Source organism: Ceratotherium simum, chromosome 35 (genome assembly GCF_057802395.1).
Source record: "Ceratotherium simum simum isolate JZ-2026a chromosome 35, ASM5780239v1, whole genome shotgun sequence".
NCBI classification, from domain to species: Eukaryota; Metazoa; Chordata; class Mammalia; order Perissodactyla; family Rhinocerotidae; genus Ceratotherium; species Ceratotherium simum.
This window is the reverse complement of record NC_141934.1, coordinates 9267707-9282583: the sequence shown is the minus strand read 5'-3', so window position 1 is coordinate 9282583 and position 14877 is coordinate 9267707. Positions and strand designations below refer to the sequence as shown.

General features: G+C 50.1%; 1 protein-coding gene across 1 annotated transcript; it reads left to right on the top strand.

Annotated features, from left to right (window-relative positions):
- The first annotated feature begins 712 nt into the window (after positions 1-712).
- NEFH (neurofilament heavy chain) lies at positions 713-9034 on the top strand. The gene is made up of 4 exons (XM_087423991.1): positions 713-1620; positions 3489-3688; positions 4701-4825; positions 6478-9034. Exons 1-4 carry the CDS (start codon positions 750-752, stop codon positions 8429-8431), a joined length of 3150 nt encoding a protein of 1049 aa, XP_087280117.1. The 5' UTR covers positions 713-749; the 3' UTR covers positions 8432-9034.
- The last annotated feature ends 5843 nt before the right edge of the window (positions 9035-14877 follow it).

Below are 14877 nucleotides of genomic sequence, written 5' to 3'. Positions count from 1 at the left end.
CTCCCCTCCCCAACTCCACGTCCCCCTCCCCTGTTCTGGAGCCGGCTGCAGAGTTTCTTAAGCCCTCTCCTGGTGGCGCCTCTAGCTATTAGGGGAAAAGTGTACCTCTACTCAAGGGTCTTCTATCTCTACCCTCTGTAGCATCCACCATGCCTCCATTCAGGATTACCTTGCTCCCTCCCCTATTCCGGGGGCCAGGGGCAGACACTCTGTACCCCCTATCCTGAGGGTCTAACTATTAGGAAAATCTTGTGCTCCCCTCTCATTCAGGGGTCCCTCATCCTACTGACTAGAGTCTCCCATCGCTCCATCCCGAAGGCACCCTATCCCTATTCCCATCAGGTCTCCTCGTCTTCTTCCCATTTTGAGCCCCTTCTCTTATCCTGAACACAGTAGCAGGGTCTTCCCACACGCACGGGGCGGGGGGGTCCCCGCTGGTCCACTCCGGGAGTCCTCTACGCTCTGACCCGACCTCGGGGGGCTTCTCTGACGCGGCACCGATTCCCCTTCACTCCTTGGTCCCCCTGCCCCGCCCCTCTCACTGCGGCGAAGCCGACCGGCCCGGGGCCGAGGGGGAGGAGGCGGAGAGGGCGGGGCCCTCCTCCCCCGCTGCCCCCCCCGCAACTGCCGAGGGGCTGGACCCGGCCGGGCTGCTATAAAAAGGCCGGCATCCCGGTGCTGCCGCAGTGCCACCCGCCCCGTCCCGGCCTCGAGCTCTCTCTCCGCCGGCGGCCGCACCTGCTCCGGCCATGATGAGCTTCAGCGGCGCGGACGCGCTGCTGGGCGCCCCGTTCGCGCCGCTTCATGGAGGCGGCAGCCTGCACTACGCGCTGTCCCGCAAGGGCGGCGCGGGCGGAATGCGCTCCGCTGCCGGCTCGTCTAGCGGCTTCCACTCGTGGGCGCGGACATCTGTGAGCTCCGTGACCGCCTCACCCGCACGCTTCCGCGGCGCCGGAGCCTCAAGCACCGACTCTCTAGACACGCTGAGCAACGGACCGGAGGGCTGCGTGGTGGTGGCCCGCAGCGAGAAGGAGCAGCTGCAGGCGCTGAACGACCGCTTCGCCGGCTACATCGACAAGGTGCGGCAGCTCGAAGCTCACAACCGCAGCCTGGAGGGCGAGGCGGCGGCGCTGCGCCAGCAGCAGGCAGGCCGCTCCGCCATGGGCGAGCTGTACGAGCGCGAGGTGCGCGAGATGCGCGGCGCCGTGCTGCGCCTGGGCGCGGCGCGCGGCCAGCTGCGCCTGGAGCAGGAGCACCTGCTGGAGGACATCGCGCACGTGCGCCAGCGCCTAGACGACGAGGCCCGGCAGCGCGAAGAGGCTGAGGCGGCGGCGCGCGCACTCGCGCGCTTTGCGCAGGAGGCCGAAGCGGCGCGCGTCGAGCTGCAGAAGAAGGCGCAAGCGCTGCAGGAGGAGTGCGGCTACCTGCGGCGTCACCACCAGGAGGAGGTGGGCGAGCTGCTCGGCCAGATCCAGGGCTCCAGCGCCGCGCAGGCGCAGGCGCAGGCCGAAGCGCGCGACGCCCTCAAGTGCGACGTGACGTCGGCACTGCGCGAGATCCGCGCGCAGCTCGAAGGCCACGCGGTGCAGAGCACGCTGCAGTCCGAGGAGTGGTTCCGAGGTAGGCGCGTGGGAGTGGGGAGGAGGGGGCGCCCCCTGCTGGTCGGGCAGCGAGGGGCAGAGTGGCGTAAGGGGAGGGGACGGTGGTGGACTCTGCGCGGAGGTGGCAGGACTGGAGAGAGCCCTGCTCAGCTTCCTCCTGCAGTGTGCAGACCCCTTAGTTAGATAACGGTTTCCCTCTGGGTCTGTTGTGGGACACCCCGTGCCTCCTCGCAACTCTGGGTTCCCCTTTGGTTCCCCTCCTGTAGAGTCCTTATATCTGTCCTTCAGCTCTGGGTCCCCTCTGCTCCCCCTCCCAAGGTTAGGAAACCCCACTCTGAGGCCCCTCTCTATCAGGTTCCCTCTACAGCACCAAAGCAGTGCCGGCTTCTGGTCCCAGGCGCTTGGGGATTCTTTGTCCTTCAAAGTAACTTGCCTTCCCTGCCCAAGGTTGCTCATCCTCCTTTCCTGCACGCTGGAGGGGACCTCAGTCTCCTCCCCACTACATTGGGGAGGGGTGAGGCATTCTCACATCCTTTCTCCCCAGGGGGGACCATCACCACAACCAGTCGGTGCCTGAGGTTGCCCTTTAATGTCCCCTCTCCCCTTCAGAGAATCTGGCAGCCTCCCAAGTTCGCCCCCTCCCCCAACTCCCTGCCGCCCTGAGTCAGCTAGATTGCAGCTGCAGCAGTTCTGAAGCTGTGCCCAGCGCCTGCAGGGTGATCTTGACCAACATTTGCCCTCTCTGGTTTTTCTTTCTTTTTGGGTTGAAGGTGTGGGGGTCGACCAGTTGGGCTTCTTACTCTGGGGAGCTCCATGATCCTTCCCGAAACTGTGTATAAAACTTTTGCATTGTTCTTGGGAGCGGGTGTAGAGGCTTCAACGATTTTCAAACGGGCCTGTGATCCACAATGGATAAGAATCCTCACCCACCTGGATGGTTTCTAAGTCTCTGCCGGCACTAGCAGGGAAAGCCAGGAAAGCTGGGATTTGGCTTCATGGCTTTTCCTGTTCCTTTTCCTCCCCTCTGCAGTGGTAGAAGCGTCCCCTCCCCCATCTCTGCAGCAAGGCTCTCTGCTCTCTTGGGCTTTGCCCTTCATACAGGCAGACCATCCCAGGACTCCTGGCCCACCCAGCTAGCTTCCCTTCTTCTTTTCCCACTCCCAATCGCCAGGTCCTGGGTGTCACTATCTTGGGATTCAGGACGTTCACTTTCAGGAGATGTAGACTAGTCTCCAGACCTCCTCTGGCCCCAGAAGGTGTTCTGGGAACCAGCAGCTCCTTGCTCACAGGGGCCAGGGTGTGGCTGCCATTGACGCAGGGGCTCCTGTGCTAGTGAATGCACAGCCAAGTGGAGGAAGGGACAGAGGAACTGGCACGCAGGCCCCAGGCTCTGCAGTGACCTTGGGCTCTGCACAGCAGAAACCTGCAAGGAAGGGGCTGTGGCTACATGGTGGCTCACAAGGCCCTCAGGCCTCCAAAGGTCACCAGTTCATTAACTTGTTCAGCCACAAGCTCAGAGTTCAGCCCTGTGGGCCAGGTTTCACATCTGAACGCCTAGCACTGCCAGCCCTTGCTGGGGAGCTGAACCAGGTGTTAAGACCAGAAATGGGGGCTTCCTCTGCCCTGCAAGTTTCTGGATTCTGAGATGGGAGAGACAGAGTCTGATCTTTGGAGCCAGTAGACATTGGATTTGAACCTCAGCTCTGCTGCTCACTAGCTGAGTGGCGTTGGGCAGTAGTCATTTGCCTATCACAAAGGATAGGGTGAGTTAAGCATCCAAGATGGTACCCAGCACCCAGTAGGTCCTCAGTCCATGTGTATCACTAGATACTCTAGAACCCAAATCCGGGTATGTCTAACCCTGTGCCCTGCCATCTTCTCCCCCAGTGAGGCTGGACCGACTGTCCGAGGCAGCCAAGGTGAACACAGACGCCATGCGCACAGCACAGGAGGAGATAACTGAGTACCGGCGCCAGCTGCAGGCCAGGACCACAGAGCTAGAGGCACTCAAAGGCACCAAGGACTCGCTAGAGAGGCAGCGCTCTGAGTTGGAGGACCGTCATCAGGCTGACATCGCATCCTACCAGGTGGGCAGGGCTGAGACAGAGAGCCAGGTTGCCCCACCTGGTTGAGTGACCCTGGACAAGACACTGCCCCTCTCCCAGCAGGGTTGCGGTGGCTAAGACCATGGGCCTTGGAGTCAGACATACCAGGGGTACCAGTATGTCTTTCTAGCTGTGTGACCCCAGGAAAATTATCTGTCTCTCTGAATCTGAATTCTTTCAATGCAATGAAAAAAAAAAAGAATGCCTGCTGTGCAGAGCTGTGAAGGTTAAAGAGATAGACAGACTTTTCATGAGATGAGTGTGAACATGCTTAGCGGGGTCTTGATCACAGTGGGCATTCGGTAAATAATAAGCAGCGTCTGTGAGTTAGCCTGGGGAAAGCCTTGGCAGAGTCTCTGCATTAAAGACAACTGGCAAACGAAAATATCACTTTTGAAGAACTTATTATGCAAGTAATATGTAGTGATTGTAGAAGAATTAGGAAATGGAGGAAGAAAAAAAGAGGCAATAAAAATCAGCCTTAATGGTTCTCTTTAAGCAGTGGCTAAGTGGGCCTGGGGACGGGGAGAAGCTTCAACCCGTATTTACTGTGTGCATCTGTGTGTTGTTTCAGTCATCAACAGCAGGTGCTTCCCACGCCCTTCCTATGTGGCATGCACTTTGGAGCATTAGGGAAACAATAGGGAGCCAAAACAGACAAGGCTCTGGTCCCACTGAACATTTTCTTAGCTTAAGAGATCTGTAAAAATTCACCCATCATCCCACTGAACAGTGATAACCATTGTTGGCATCTGGTGTGTTTCGTTCCAGACCATTCTCCAGGCTAAGGTTATATACACAGCAGGATTTTTGCTCTGGGTGGTTTCCATGTCCAATGGATGAGGCCCCTGCAGCTTCGACAGGGCAGGTGTTGGCCCCAGAGAGCCCGGTTGGACGGGACTGCTTTGGGTTAGCATAGCCCCCCTCAACTTCTCCGATGCTGAGGGCCAGGCACTGGCTGGCACATGATGTGTATGTGACCTCTCCTCCCCAGGAAGCTATCCAGCAGCTGGACGCCGAGCTGAGGAACACCAAGTGGGAGATGGCAGCCCAGCTCCGAGAGTACCAGGACCTGCTTAATGTCAAGATGGCCCTGGATATTGAGATTGCCGCTTACAGGTGAGGTGGGCCGCGGGGCCTTCAGGGTGGTGGGGAACCCTTGTGAGCCCTCCTTCTTTATGAGGAACTAAGCCTTGGGTTTCAAGCCCCCAGTGAGGCAGCCTGCCTGTCTTAGAGACAAAAAAAATTTTTTTTATTGAGGTAAAATGCATATGACATAAAATTTACCATTTAACCATTTTTAAGTATACAGTTCAGTGGCATTAAATATATTTACATTGTTGTGCAACCATTGCCACCATCTATCTCCAAGACTTTTTTCATCATCCCAAAGTGAAACTCAGCTCGTTAAACAGTAACTTCCCACTCCCCCTTCCCCCATTTTCCCGGCCCTGGCAACCACCTACTTTCTGAGAGACAAAAATTTTGAGTAGCTTATTTTCATTCTGATAATGACTTGGAGGGTTCAAGCTCCTCACATCCTCCCCAATCCAGCCAACCAGGGGCCTGCTTTGGAGGGAAGGGAGGTACTTGAGCTTTCAGGGGCCCTTCCAATTCTCTCTCTCAGAGTTTCTTAGCTCTCTGAGCATTTGTTTCCTGGGGAAATAGACTGGGGGTTATAACACTACCCATGTCATGGGGTTGTTGGGAGGAGGAGCTAATCCTGTTCAGGAGCTAATCCAGGTAACAAAGGTACCACTGGGCTGCCACAGAGAAAGCCCTCGAGAAATAGTAGCCATGAGAAAGCCATGAGACCTCCCAGCATAGCCATTTCCTGCTAAGGAGCAAGGCTGACTCCCTGAGGACCTCTCCCAGTTGCTGGCTGGTGACCCTTCACTTTCTACCTCTTTGCTCTAGTCTGTAATCTTGCTACTCAAAGCTCGTCCACGAACCTGCACACTCAGCATCATCCACAAGCTTATCAGAAAGGCAGATTCTCAGGCTGTATCCCAGACCTACTGAATCAGAATCTGCATTTTAATCAGATCCCTGGGTGATTTGTATGCCATTAAATTTGCAAAGCACTGGTCTATAGGGGTCACCCCTACACTTACTCTGAGGCAGGAACTGCCAGGTCCTTTTTATTCGTTATCTCATTGAAACAACCCTCTGATGTAGAGATTCTTAGGACCTGTTTTTACCAATGAGGAAACTGAAGCTTAAAGAGTTGGACTGGCTTGGCTAAGGTCACACATCTAGTGAGTGGCAGAGAGTAGAAACTGCTGCTGTCACCCTACTCCTAAAACTCAAAGGATGAGAATATAAGGTTGCAGGAGACCCTTGAAATTCAAATGGGAACATTGTAAGACCTCTTGAACCCAAATTTATAAATGTGGAATTGGTTGCTGAGGCTCTCACCTTTCTCTTGAATAGCGTGTTAGTTGAGGGACAATAAATGTAATTTTTGTTAATGTAGGCACTCTCTCGAGGACCATTTTTCAGGAAAAAAAAAAAAGTTGTTTTATTTCGTAAGTTGCAGCCTTAGCTGCATTAAACAAGAGCAGTGACGTTGGGGTGCAGATTCTGGGTGGTCCCTGGAATGGTTTACTAAGTGACTTTCTCCAGTTTCAAAGTGCCCACCATTCACATTCCTTCTTTTGCTAAAGTCTGTATCATTGGAGGCCATGGACCTTCAGAGTAACTCAAGAAGACCCCTAGATCATCAGTCTGCTTTGGGTTAATAGTAACGTATTCCATTATCCATTCTGCAGAAAACTCCTGGAGGGCGAGGAGTGTCGCATTGGCTTTGGCCCGAGTCCTTTCGCCCTTCCAGAAGGACTCCCCAAAATCCCCTCCATGCCCACTCACATAAAGGTCAAAAGTGAAGAGAAGATCAAGGTAGTAGAAAAGTCAGAGAAGGAAACTGTGATATTGGAGGAACAGACAGAGGAGATCCAAGTGACTGAAGAAGTGACTGAAGAAGAGGTGAAAGAGGCCAAAGAGGAAGAAGCGGGAGAAGAAGAAGCAAAGTCTCCCCCAGCAGAAGAGGCTGCATCTCCAGAGAAGGAAGAGGCCAAGTCCCCAGAAAAGGCTAAGTCCCCCGTGAAAGAAGAAGCAAAATCGCCAGCTGAGGCCAAGTCCCCCGAGAAGGAAGAAGCCAAGTCTCCAGCTGAAGTGAAGTCCCCAGAGAAGGCCAAGTCCCCAGTGAAGGAAGAAGCCAAGTCCCCTGAGAAGGCCAAGTCCCCAGTGAAGGAAGAAGCAAAATCACCAACTGAGGTAAAATCTCCTGAGAAGGCAAAGTCCCCAGCAGAAGTTAAGTCCCCCGAGAAGGCCAAGTCCCCAGTGAAGGAAGAGGCCAAGTCTCCAGAGAAGGCCAAGTCCCCCGAGAAGGCCAAGTCCCCTGAGAAGGCCAAGTCCCCCGAGAAGGCCAAGTCCCCAGTGAAGGAAGAGGCCAAGTCCCCTGAGAAGGCCAAGTCCCCCGAGAAGGCCAAGTCCCCAGTGAAGGAAGAGGCCAAGTCCCCAGAAAAGGCCAAGTCCCCAGTGAAAGAAGAGGCCAAGTCCCCTGAGAAGGCCAAGTCCCCCGAGAAGGCCAAGTCCCCAGTGAAGGAAGAGGCTAAGTCCCCTGAAAAGGCCAAGTCCCCCGAGAAGGCCAAGTCCCCGGTGAAGGAAGAGGCCAAGTCCCCCGAGAAGGCCAAGTCCCCAGTGAAGGAGGAGGCCAAGTCCCCTGAGAAGGCCAAGTCCCCAGTGAAGGAAGAGGCCAAGTCCCCTGAGAAGGCCAAGTCCCCCGAGAAGGCCAAGTCCCCGGTGAAGGAAGAGGCCAAATCCCCTGAGAAGGCCAAGTCCCCAGTGAAGGAAGAGGCCAAGTCCCCAGAGAAGGCCAAGTCCCCTGAGAAGGCCAAGTCCCCAGTGAAAGAAGAGGCCAAGTCCCCTGAGAAGGCCAAGTCCCCCGAGAAGGCCAAGTCCCCAGTGAAGGAGGAGGCCAAATCCCCTGAGAAGGCCAAGTCCCCTGAGAAGGCCAAGTCTCCCACGAAGGAAGAAGCAAAGTCCCCTGAGAAGGCCAAAAGCCCTGTCAAAGAGGAGGTCAAGTCCCCAGAGAAGGTCAAATCTCCTGTGAAGGAGGAGGCAAAGGCTCCAGAGAAGGAGGTCCCAAAGAAGGAAGAGGCAAAGTCCCCCAAGAAGGAGGAAGAGAAACCCCAGGAGGTGAAAGTCAAAGAGCCCCCAAAGAAGGTAGAGGAAGAGAAAGCTCCAGCCACACCAAAAACTGAGGAGAAGAAGGATAGCAAGAAAGATGAGGTGCCCAAGAAGGAGGCTCCAAAGCCTGAGGTCCAGGAGAAGAAGGAACCTGCTGTGGAGAAGCCCAAAGAATCCAAAGCTGAAGCCAAGAAGGAAGAGGCTGGAGACAAAAAAGCAGTGACCCCAGAGAAGGAGGCTCCTGCCAAGGTGAAGGAAGAGGCCAAACCCAAAGAGAAGAGTGATGTGGCCAAGAAGGAGCCGGAAAAGCCAAAGAAGGAAGAGACGCCAGCAGCATCTGAGAAAAAAGATGCCAAGGAGAAGGCCACAGAGGCCAAGAAGCCTGAGGAGAAGCCCAAAACGGAGGCCCAAGCCAAGGAAGAGCCCAGCAAAGCCAAGACGGAAAAGGCTGAGAAATCCTCCAGCACAGAGCAGAAAGAAAGCAAGCCTCCAGAGAAGGCCACAGAGGAGAAGGCTTCCAAGGGGGAGAAGTAAGGCAGGGAGAAAGAAACATCCAGAGCAGCCAAAGAAACGTAGGAGGGTCTGGGAGCTCAAGGGTCGGTATAACAAATTTTCATGTTTTCTCTCTTTCCTTTATGTAAGAAGAAACTCTACTTAGATGACGGGGCCCTCTTTCACCAAACAGGAATTTTTGTTAGCAATATATTAGCAAGAGGGCACCCCCAATCCCCGACCCCACATCCAAACCCTCCCCAGGCGATGGACAATTATGTTATGATAGCTTATGTAGCTGAATGTGATATATGCCAAATGCCATATGTAAACACTTGACTATAAAAACTGCCCCCCTCCTTTCCAAATAAGTGCATTTACTTCCTGTATGTGCAACTGACAGGTGACTGCAATAATGAATGAGCAGTTAGAAACACATTATGCTTGAGATGTCTTAACCTATTCCTGAATGCCTTCTGTTTTCCAAAGGAGTGGTCGAGCCCTAGCCCAGAGCTCTCTATCCTGGCAGAGCTGGAGCAGGTGGGGCTGGGCATGGCCACTGAATCATGCCAGGGCGCACTTTTCCACTGGAGTCCACTTTCAATTGCTTCTCTGCAATAAAACCAAGTGCTTATAAAATGAAAATGTTGCTGTGTTATTTATTCTCTTTCCCTGGGCAGGCTGGGGGACAGGGCTAGGGGAGATCTAGATGTCACACTCAAGACTGCACAGGACAGAGCGGGCATCAGAGGTCTCGTGCAGGTCTGGGACAGTTACATGGCTTCTCACCTGGGCAAACTGTGCTGAGCAATATGCTAGGTGCTTTATTTTTATGCTGCTATAGACAGGGGCCCTGGTTTCTCAGCATGGTGCATGGGCCACCTACATCAGCATCATCTGGGAGCCTTATAAAAATGCAGACTCCTTGATTCCACCCTAGACCATTGAATGGTTATCTGTCTGAGGGGTAGGCCTGGGAAAGTGCATGCTTCACCAACTCCCAATTGATTCTAATGCACACTGAAGTCTGGGAAGAGATGTGGTCCTAAGGAAATTGAACGATCTTATTTATAGAGCTCTGCATATGTCCTCTTGTAAGGAGGGACGAGCCTTCTGAATGAGGGGCCATAGGTAGCTAATTCACCTGTAGTGAAGACTATAGTCACGACTATTGGGAACAATTTATCAATAGTCACTTAATTGGACACCAATATGCTTTGGATATGATGTTGAAAGCTGTGGTGCACTTGTGGGTTTATGTGGGGTCTTGACTATAAAATTCTTGTGCGGTTCCCAACTTTAGGCCGGTAATGATGCCTTGTGTTTTCCTAGCACCTCTCCTGGGAATTGCTTCTTTCCCTGTCCCAATCAGATGGTTCTCAGAGCCACCATATTTTCTAATTGCTTTGTACCGGTGGTCACTGGTGATTGGTCCAAGGATTGCCACCTGACCCCAAGTGAGCCAATGAGAGCCCTTTTCCGGGATTTTAAACTTGAGACCAGTGAGAGTGGCTGGCAGTCTACTGGTTGTGGAAGGTGGGAGGATGTGGGAATCAGTAGCTATGGGCTGCCATATTTCCACCCTTGTGGAAAAGCTAGTCTGTGAGAAAGGGTGTGATAGGTGGACAGAGACAAGATACCCAGAGAGTCATGGTAGATATCAGGTCCCGATTCTGATGTTCTTTTCCATGGCTTGTTGGCCATTCTTTGAGCCAATAAAGTCCTCTTTTTGCCAAATCTCATTTGGGACATGGCTCTGTCTTTGGAACCAGAAGAGTTCTGAATAATATAGTGACCGAAGAGGGTGGTTGCTTTGCTAGAAACCAAATAATCTCTCAGGGAATGAGTAAGTGGCCCCTCAAAGTTCTGCCCAAGGTCAACTTCTCAGCCCAGGGTCCACATCTCACCCTCAGCAACCATTTTCATCTCTCACTGGTCTGAATTTTTTAAAGAAAGTGCCAAGACAGTGCAGGGTGGTCACATTTAAACCAAGGGGTCTTTAAATGCCATTTTAGAAATGGTTTTGATTGAGTCTTCAAGTTGTCAAACATGTCCAAGGACTCTGTGAAAACCTAAGCATTAGTTTTCTGAGCATCTCTGTCTTAGGGAAATCAGAGAGACCTCCACAGACGCTGGCACATAGCTACAGTATCTAAATATCAAGCGGGGATTTGGGACCTAGGGAATCCTTATGTGTCTTACCTGAAAAGAAGTCACAGTTGGCTGAGTTCCCCAAATTGCTTACAATGATAACAACTACCATTTGTTGAGATAACCGTGTTTTTGCATAAATTCTTTCCAATACACATGGGAATTCTCAAGGTAGCTATTCTGATGCCTATTTGATAATGGTGAGAAAACGTCAGGTGAGTTGCCCAGAGTCGTACAGCTAGTAAGTAGTAGAGCCAAAACGTAAACCTAGAACTTAACTCCAGAGTCCATATGTTTTCTGTAGTACCATGCCACAGAAGCCTGAGCAAGTTGCTTTGGTGTTTCATTGGTTTAATTTTGGTCATCAGAGGACTGCTATGTAGGGTGACAATTGTCCCAATTTGCCTGAGATGGAGGTGTTTCCCAGAACAGGGATTTCAGTGCTAAAACTAGGAAAGTCCTGAGCAAATGAGGATGAATTGCTCTCCCTAGTGTTTGGGAAGCCACTTTAGTACATTTCAGAATATGGCAGATGATGTAATCTATTGGCTTAAACACTTTATGGACTGCATTGTGTAATCCCCCCAAATTCACATATTGCAGTCCTAACACCCAACGTTTCTGTATTTAGAGATAGAGTCTTTAGGGAAGTAATTAAGGTTAAATGAGGTCATAAGGGTGGGGCCCTAATCCAATAGGATGGGTGCCCTTATATAAGAGAAAGAGACACCAGAGATCTCTCTCTCTGCATGCAGAGAGAAGAGGCCATGTGAGGACACAGAAGGCAGCCATCTACAAGCCAAGAGGAGTGGCCTCACCAGAAACCAACCTTGATGGCACCTTGATTTTGGACTGGTAGCCTCCAGAATTGTGAGAAAATAAATTTCTATTGTTTAAGCCACCCAGTCTGTGGTATTTTGTCATGGCAGCTCTAGCAGACTAACACAAATACATAAAGGAATTCAGTGGCTGGCCTAACTGAAACACTCAAGGATGGTGCAAGTTTAGGCCCAGCTAGATTCATGGGCTGAAATGAAGTCCCTGGGACTTGATCATGTCTTGTGTCTCAGCTCTGTTTTCTCAGCATTGGCTTCTGTGATAGGCAGCCTCTAAAATGGCTCTCAATGTTCCCCACTTCCTGGTATTCATGCTTTTTTATAATTTCCTCCCCTTGAATGTAAACGTGACCTTGTGACTTACTTCTAATGACTTGAATATGGCAAAAAGATGGGATGTCATTTCTGAGAGTAGGTTATAAAAAGATTCTGGCTTCTGTTTTCCTTGTCCTCTCTTGCTCTCTCACTTGCTCATTCTGATGGAAGCCAGTTGCCATGTTGTGAGCTGCTCTAAAGAGAAGCCCACATAGAAGGAACTGAAGGAGGCCTCTGGCCAACAGCCAGTGAAGAACTGGGGCCCTCAGGCCAACAAGAAACTGAATCCTGCTTACAAGCACATAAGTGAGCATGGAAGCAGATTCTCCCCGCTGAGCCTTCAGATGAGACTGCAGCCCCAAACAATACCCTGATTGCAGCCTTGTGAGAAACCTTAAGGAAGAAGCACCCAGCTAAACTGTGCCTAGATAATAGATGTTTGTTGTTTGAAGCCACTAAGTTTTGTTTGTTATTTTAAGCCACTAATATATCTTCTCTCTAAGGAAGGCCTTCTTTTCATGGAGATCCTAAGCAGTGATGGGCTTTCACCCTTCCAGGTACAAATCAGGGAGAGAGAGATTCTATCCCTATCAGTTCAGCCAAAGTCTGAAAATTGAGTCTCATTAGATGATTGCGTCACGTGCCCTATCCCGAAATTAATGTAACGTACTAATTGGACCTGCTGGGTCACATGATAAGCTAGATCCAGGGGTGGAGTCAGCCCATCTGACTTACATAGACTAGACCTGACATTTCAGAACCCAGGGATATAGAGGATTCTAAAATCTTCCAGAGAGAAAAATACAGGATGGCCCTGAACTTCTCAGCAGCAACGATGGAAAATGCCTAGAGTTCTATACTGACAAATTAAGTGTGAAGGTAGAAAAAGGGCAATTTAAAGCATACAAAGTCTCAAAATATTACTTCCCATAAATTATTTCTCTGAAAATTTAGAGGACCTGCTCCAACAAAAGAAGAGCATACACCAAGAAATAAAATATCTAGGAATACAAAAAACAGGGACCACGACAAAAACGAGATGAGAAAGAAATCCCCAAAGTGATGACAGAGGAGTTGAAGGACAATAGCTGTGCAGCCTCTATGCAGATTGGAGTGGATCTGGGAGGAGAGAGGGAATTCCAAGAAAAAAATTAAACTGATAAAATATTTGACATGATCCACCATGTATAAAATTGAATTGAAAGCCTTTTACTGAACTATTGGAGAATGTGAGAAGATTAAGTCAATTTCAAAGAAAATAAAACAAATAATAAAATAACTCCAAGACAAAAAATTATATATGAGAGGAAGTATAATTATGGTACACTAATCAATTCAGCAGGTAACAATATTTACATAAAAATAACAAAAGTGATTAATCTGGATTACACCAAAAAGTAAGAAAAATATATGGGAAAGATAGGGAAAGGGACAACGGAGCGTGCAATTGATCAAAAACACTCATCTCTCATACTAGTCTGGAGAAAATGCTTAAAATTGATAAATCAAAGGAAAGACTGAGAAACTATCACAAACTAGAGGAGACTGAGGAGACATGATGACTCAGCACAATGTGGTATTCCGGACTGGATTCTGGAACATTGTGGAAAAACCAGTGAACGCCAAATCAAGTCTGTAATTCAGTTAATACAGTCATGCTCCACTTAACATTTCAGTTAATGACTGACTGCATATATGACGGTGGTCCCATAAGATTAGTACCATATAACCTAGGTATGTAGTAGGCTATACCATCTAGGTTTGTGTATACACACTCTATAATGTTCACACAATGATGAAATCACCTAACGACGCATTTCTCAGAATGTACCCTCATCGTTAAGCGACATATGACGGTAGTAATGTACCAACATTAGTCTCTTAGTTTTGACAAATGGACCATGATCATGTAAGATGTTAGCATTAGAGGGAGCTGAGTGAGGGTATTCAGGAACTCGCTATACCATCTTTGTAACTTTTCAGTAAATTTAAAATTACTAAAAATAAAAAGTTAAAAAGAACTGATACATCAAGAGATCCCATATGATGAAACATGGAGGTAAGTATCAGAACCTAGGATGTAGAGTTGAAGATAAGAGTAGATGGGGGTCGGGGAGAGGAGGCAAAGGCCCCTGTGCATTATTATAAGCAGATCATCACCAGTCAAAGCAAACAGGGACCGAAACAGCACCTAGTCCAATCTCTTCATTACACAGATGAGGAAACTGAGGCCAGAGAGGCAGGAGCCTGCCTGAGGCCAAACAGCCAGTTGGTAGCAGAAGCCATACTTTACTATTTGTTCTATAGAGAAAATATGAATTACATGGATATTAATTTTTTTAAGAATCTAATTTTTTAAAAATTGCCCTCAGTGACCCTTACACAGAAAACCTACCTACATTTACTCAGTTTTGAAATCACAGGGAAGACATGAAAGATGTTAGAGCTACAAGGGCTCTTATGAATCACTGACTCAGCAAATGTCCACAGAAGACAAGAAGGGACTTGTCCAGACTAGAATCCAGGTCATCAGCTTTGGCACCACCATAGTCACCACTTACTGAGCGCTTCCAAGGACTGGGCCCTGGGCTACACATTTTATGTCTACGGTCTAACAACAGCCCAATGAAGTGAGCACTATTGAATGTGCATTTCTCAGTTGAGGAAACTGAGGCTCAGAGAAGTGGAGCTTGCCCAAAGTCCCATAGCCAGGAAGAGGTGGAGCCTGGATTTAAATTTGAGCCCGTCTGACCACAGAGCCCAGGCTCTTCCTTACTCCGCCATTCAGCCTTTGTCCTCTCCCGGGATATATTACATGGCCATCCCCAAACCAGATGCTCAAGGTATTTGGAAGTCAAAAGCCCTAGCCCTCCTTGATGACATCATTCTCATGGTGACCCCGACTGGCACAGGCAGGGCAGAAGGATCTGACCCAGCTGCCCCTCCTCTTTTTCCCTAAGTGGACATACTCCTAAAGCTGTAGGCAGGATTAGCTGGCCAGATACCAACCAGGACTGACTTTAACCATCTGCCAAACAAAATCATCCTCCCTCTGGGACAATAACAAATCTTAGGAAAAACCAATAGAGTCAATTTGCTAAGGAATTGCTTGTCAGACGTCAGAGGCCTGGAGGACACAGACTATATGTGGGAAGGGGCTAACTGCTTTAGGATGTGCCCTTCCTG

What these genes read in the sequence shown, in the direction of transcription:
- NEFH (XM_087423991.1), top strand. Translation starts at nt 750, where the DNA reads ATGATGAGCTTCAGCGGCGCGGACGCGCTGCTGGGCGCCCCGTTCGCG. An exon ending in GTCCGAGGAGTGGTTCCGAG is followed by an intron (nt 1,621 to 3,488) that starts GTAGGCGCGTGG and finishes CTTCTCCCCCAG; the next exon opens with TGAGGCTGGACCGACTGTCC. An exon ending in ATTGAGATTGCCGCTTACAG is followed by an intron (nt 4,826 to 6,477) that starts GTGAGGTGGGCC and finishes TCCATTCTGCAG; the next exon opens with AAAACTCCTGGAGGGCGAGG.